The 5,226-nt window shown below is 37.9% G+C and overlaps 1 protein-coding gene across 1 annotated transcript in view; it reads left to right on the top strand.

Annotated features, from left to right (window-relative positions):
* Window positions 1-5,226, top strand: part of LOC107551355 (E3 ubiquitin-protein ligase RNF123-like) — a gene marked incomplete at its 3' end in the record, with an annotated part of 62,624 nt that overhangs the window by 21,782 nt on the left and 35,616 nt on the right. Inside the window, exons 16-18 of the mRNA XM_016232933.1 lie at window positions 3,179-3,296; window positions 3,466-3,565; window positions 3,885-3,946. Coding sequence (XP_016088419.1) covers window positions 3,179-3,296; window positions 3,466-3,565; window positions 3,885-3,946 — 280 coding nt within the window. The remainder of the gene's footprint in view (window positions 1-3,178; window positions 3,297-3,465; window positions 3,566-3,884; window positions 3,947-5,226) is intronic.

Below are 5,226 nucleotides of genomic sequence, written 5' to 3'. Positions count from 1 at the left end.
ACATTCTCCCAATTCTCTTCTGGATCATCCAAATGCTCTCTAGCAAACTTCAGACGGGCCTGGACATGTACTGGCTTAAGCAGGGGGACACGTCTGGCACTGCAGGATTTGAGTCCCTGGCGGCGCAGTGTGTTACTGATGGTAGCCTTTGTTACTTTGGTCCCAGCTCTCTGCAGGTCATTCACTAGGTCCCCCCGTGTGGTTGTGGGATTTTTGCTCACAGTTCTTGTGATCATTTTGACCCCACGGGGTGAGATCTTGCGTGGAGTCCCAGATCGAGGGAGATTATCAGTGGTCTTGTATGTCTTCCATTTTCTAATAATTGCTCCCACAGTTGATTTCTTCACACCAAGCTGCTTACCTATTGCAGATTCAGTCTTCCCAGCCTGGTGCAGGTCTGCAATTTTGTTTCTGGTGTCCTTTGAGAGCTCTTTGGTCTTGGCCATGGTGGGGTTTGGAGTGTGACTGTTTGAGGTTTTGGACAGGTGTCTTTTATACTGATAATGAGTTCAAACAGATGCCATTAATACAGGTCACGAGTGGAGGACAGAGGAGCCTCTTAAAGAAGAAGTTACAGGTCTGTGAGAGCCAGAAATCTTGCTTGTTTGTAGGTGACCAAATACTTATTTTACCGAGGAATTTACCAATTAATTCTTTAAAAATCCTACAATGTGATTTTCTGGATTTTTTTTTCTAATTTTGTCTCTCATAGTTGAGGTATACTTATGATGAAAATTACAGGCCTCTCATCTTTTTAAGTGGGAGAACTTGCACAATTGGTGGCTGACTAAATACTTTTTTGCCCCACTGTATGTAGATGGGTAGACAGAGAGAGAGTTGTTGATGGTCGATGATACATATGTAGAAAGAACAATAATTAGGTTTATGGATAAATATGTGGATGGGTAGAGATTCAGCTTGACAAATAGATATGTCAATAGGTAGATGGATTGATATGTAGGTGGATAGATATATAGGTGGTCAGATATTTAGGTGGATGAATAGGTAAATAGATAGATTGATGGATAGGTATGTAGATCGGTAGACAAAGATGTGTTGATGGATACATAGATGGTAGATATTTCGGTAGACAGGTGTATGGATTGTTGGATAGATGTATTGATAAATTGATAGATATTCTTTCACATAAATTTGTATCCATCTATATATTTGCTAATAGGTTGATATCTATGTATTTATGTTATGTTTAGATATAGTGCTGGCATGACCAAATATATATATCACGGTATTTTTCAAAATTATACCGGTTTCACGGTACATGACGGTATATCATGCATAACCGGGTGTTAACCATATTTTCTACTGATTGAGAGAGAGGAAATACTACAGTATATTGACTTAGAATGCCCTATTTTACTGTCATGATGAGTGAATATTGTCAAAAAATACCACACTAAACATGACCCCTTTTAATGTTAACCAGGAGTCACTCTCATTTATAATCGCGGCATCGTCTGATAAAATCAACATGCATCTAACACTAAAGAGCGGCTATGTGGTTATTTTGGCTATATTACTTTTTTGTCTCATGCAGCGCACTGCCTGCATCTGAGTAACAAACTAAAAAAAAAAAACCTAAAAAAAAAAAGTGTATGTGATATTAACAGATGAACTACGCTCATATTTATAAATCCAAACGTTCAGTAAGTGACAGGTGCTAGGAAACGCTGTTTTGTACTCATTTATTGACGAGTCGGCTGCGGTACGGCCAACTGAATGCGCTGCTTCTCTGCCGCTGACTCTCCGGGAAATTCAGACCTCGCGTTCGCGGGACAGCACTGGCGAAATCTTCCAACTGAACCATAGCTACACCATAGCTAAAGTTTATCCCAAGAAGTTGCTAGGTTTGTCAGTATATATATTCTATGGAAAAAAGCCGCTAAAAGGGTCTGAAAGTTGCTAAAGTCGCGCTCGTGTGTGTGAGATGCGGGAGCTGATGGCAGGGGGCGGTGGATATTTGTGGCGGTCAATGTGGATATTGTGGATGAGTTCTTCTGTGTCATCACGTTCTATTAGTTCTACAGCTTCAGTTTCGGAGCTTTTACGCTTAATACAGCTGTTCCCTCACCACAGTGCAACAGTGAAAAGGGACCCCTTTCAAACAGTGTCGCGTTCCGAACATTGTTTAAGTGACATACACTGGTATTGCGGTATTTTAAAAAGTCATATCATAACAAAAATAAACACCGTATTCGGTATGAACCGGTATACCGCCCAGCACTAGTTAGATATGTAGATGCACAGATAGGTGGACCAGTAAATATGTTGATAGTTCATAAGTGTATAGATACTTGGGTAGTTGGATGTGTTAAAAGATTGATTAGATGGGTAGATATTTAGCTGGACGAATAGATATGTTGATAGGTAGATGGATAGATATTTAGGTGGATAGGTTTATGGATAGATATTTGCATAGGTAGATATTTAGGTAGTTGGATAGATGTATAGATGGGTAGATATTTAGGTGGACGAATAGATATGTCAGTATGGGTAGCACGCATAACGCCAGGTTCACACATACTCGTGCTATTTTTTGTGTATCGCACATGGACTGCATACACACTGCAAACAGAGTATTGTGAACCTGGTATGAGGCCGCCTCATACAGCACACCAAATCAGGCTTGTGCGGTGTGTAAGCTATTGTGCAACAATTGCCCCACTGTAAAAACAAAAATGCACTGCATGATCGAACATTTAGGTGAGATAATTATTATTTTATTATTATTTCAAACAGAAAACAAGATTATTTTGCTTACCTCATTGGCAGATTATTTTGCTTGTTTCAGGCAAAAACGAACTTAATTTTGACATGGTTCTTTTTATGAAAACAAGACAATCATTTTTACTTGTCTAGAAAATCCTTCTTGATTTAAGAATTTTTAGATATTTTGGCTGGAAGTAAGAAAAGCATTTTTTGCAGTGTACACACAGACAGACAGACACTCTCACACGCACTCACGCACACACACACACTCTATACTCAATTGAAAAAAAAATTGAGTACAGAAAACTAGAAACAAAATTAGTCATAATACAAACATTCAAATTAACTTCTCAGAAGTTCTCTCTGGTTGTGACTTAGAACACCCTAAATAAACAAGTTCAATGCGTTTAGCTTGGAGATTTGAATTGGTTTCGGTCCTTAACAGCATCACGTTTGACGTGCTCCGGTCTGTGGTCTTCTTCTACATCAAGACCCCTCTGAGAGTGAAGGAGGCAGGGCTGGAGGAGCTCATCCCGACCACCTGGTGGCCCACACGCTTCGACAAAGAGGTCAGAAACATCCCGACAGATGAGTATGAATATGAATGGCATCATTTATACAGGCTTCACAAAAGCTGTAACCTGAAATGATCTCGTCAAGCGAACCGTAATCTGAACTGAGCCCTGGTTGAAGCGAGAGATGAATAATTCTCTGCTGTCTCTCCTGACGTGTGTCCAGGGCAAAGATGAGAGAGACACGCGCGAGGAGACGGCCGAGGAGAGGCTGAGACGGCGAGCGTACGAGCGAGGCTGTCACAGACTGAAAAAGAGGATTGAGGGTATGTCACACACACACACACACACACACACACACACACAATATCAGATCTGCAAGCATATCTGTCACTGTGACACTCAGCTGAACCTGACGTGTGTCCAGGGCAAAGATGAGAGAGACACGCGCGAGGAGACGGCCGAGGAGAGGCTGAGACGGCGAGCGTACGAGCGAGGCTGTCACAGACTGAAAAAGAGGATTGAGGGTATGTCTCACACACACACACACACACACACACAATATCAGATCTGCAAGCATATCTGTCACTGTGACACTCAGCTGAACCTGTGTGTGTGTGTGTGTGTGTGTGTGTGTGTGTGTAGTTGTGGAGGAGCTGCAGGTTCAGATCCTGAGGTTAATGCTGAACAACAAAGACAAAGGGACGGTATGTTGATGCTTGTTTTCCACACATCTGCTCACACAGCTATGATATATGTTATTGAATGAATTAAATGTATAATATGAGAATGGCCCACTTAAACAGGAAGAGACCATCTGATTTGCCTTTAAAGTGACTAACTTCAGTTCATTTATTTTTTTTGTGCTAAAACTCTAAATGTTGTTCATGTTAACTAAAACTATTATAAATGATTTTGATTAACCGAAATAAAGCTGAAAGAAAAAAAAACTATAAATATTAGATAAAAATATTAGACAATGAAATTAGACATTGCTTTTGGAAACTAACTTCAAATAAATTTAAGCTGAACTTTAGTTTTAGTAATTTTACTAAAACAAACTGAAATAAAATTGAATTATAAAATAAATATAAAAATATAAATTATTAATAAAAAATATAGCTAAATAGAAATGTAAAAAAATCTTAAAAATGATAAAAGCACAACAAAATTACTAAAACTTCAAATGAAAGTTGAAAATACTCAGTAAAAGCTTATTTATACATAATAAATACTGTAACAGTATATAAATTATACTAACATAACTGAAATGGAATTAAACCACAAAAACCGTGAATACCACAAAAAAAATCTAGCTATTAAATCTAACTGATTTATGTAACTAATATTCTTATATAAATAAGTTAATAAATATTATGTTCTTATATACAGTATCTCACAGAAGTGAGTACACCCCTCAAATTTTTGTAAATATTTTCTTTTCATGTGACAACACTGAAGAAAGACACTTTGCTACAATGTAAAGTAATGAGTGTACAGTTGTGTTGTTTTTGGTGGGCTGTTTGAATTTTAGTTTTAGTCTAGTCTTTGTGTGAAGCTGTCATTTTAGTTTTTATTAGTTTTAGTCACGTTCATACTCTTTTTAGTCTAGTCAAGTTTGTCAACTAAAAGTCTGAGCATTTTAGTCTTATTTTAGTCAGAATTATCGATGACTATTTTAGTCTAGTTTTAGTCAATGAAAATTGTATTTTAGTCTCTTTTTAGAAATGCAATTCTATTTAACCCAGTCAATATAGTATAAGTACCTTGTAGTATAGATGAAACCAAAACATTCTTTTAGCCAAACCCATTTCAAACAAGGTTATCTTATTTATTGTTACCTTATAGACTCAAGAATACATCCATTCCAGACACGGAAGACGCACTGATTTGAATTTACAACATTTATTTTACCAAGCAAACATGTTAGAAGTACACACACATAAATTTAAATAAAGACGAACCCCGGCTGGCCGGCCATCGGTCC

The sequence above is a fragment of the Sinocyclocheilus grahami genome, unplaced genomic scaffold, assembly GCF_001515645.1.
Source record: "Sinocyclocheilus grahami isolate Dianchi unplaced genomic scaffold, SAMN03320097.WGS_v1.1 scaffold422.1, whole genome shotgun sequence".
Classification (NCBI taxonomy): domain Eukaryota; kingdom Metazoa; phylum Chordata; class Actinopteri; order Cypriniformes; family Cyprinidae; genus Sinocyclocheilus; species Sinocyclocheilus grahami.
The sequence above is the reverse complement of the archived record's forward strand: the minus strand, read 5'-3'. Positions and strand labels throughout refer to the sequence as shown.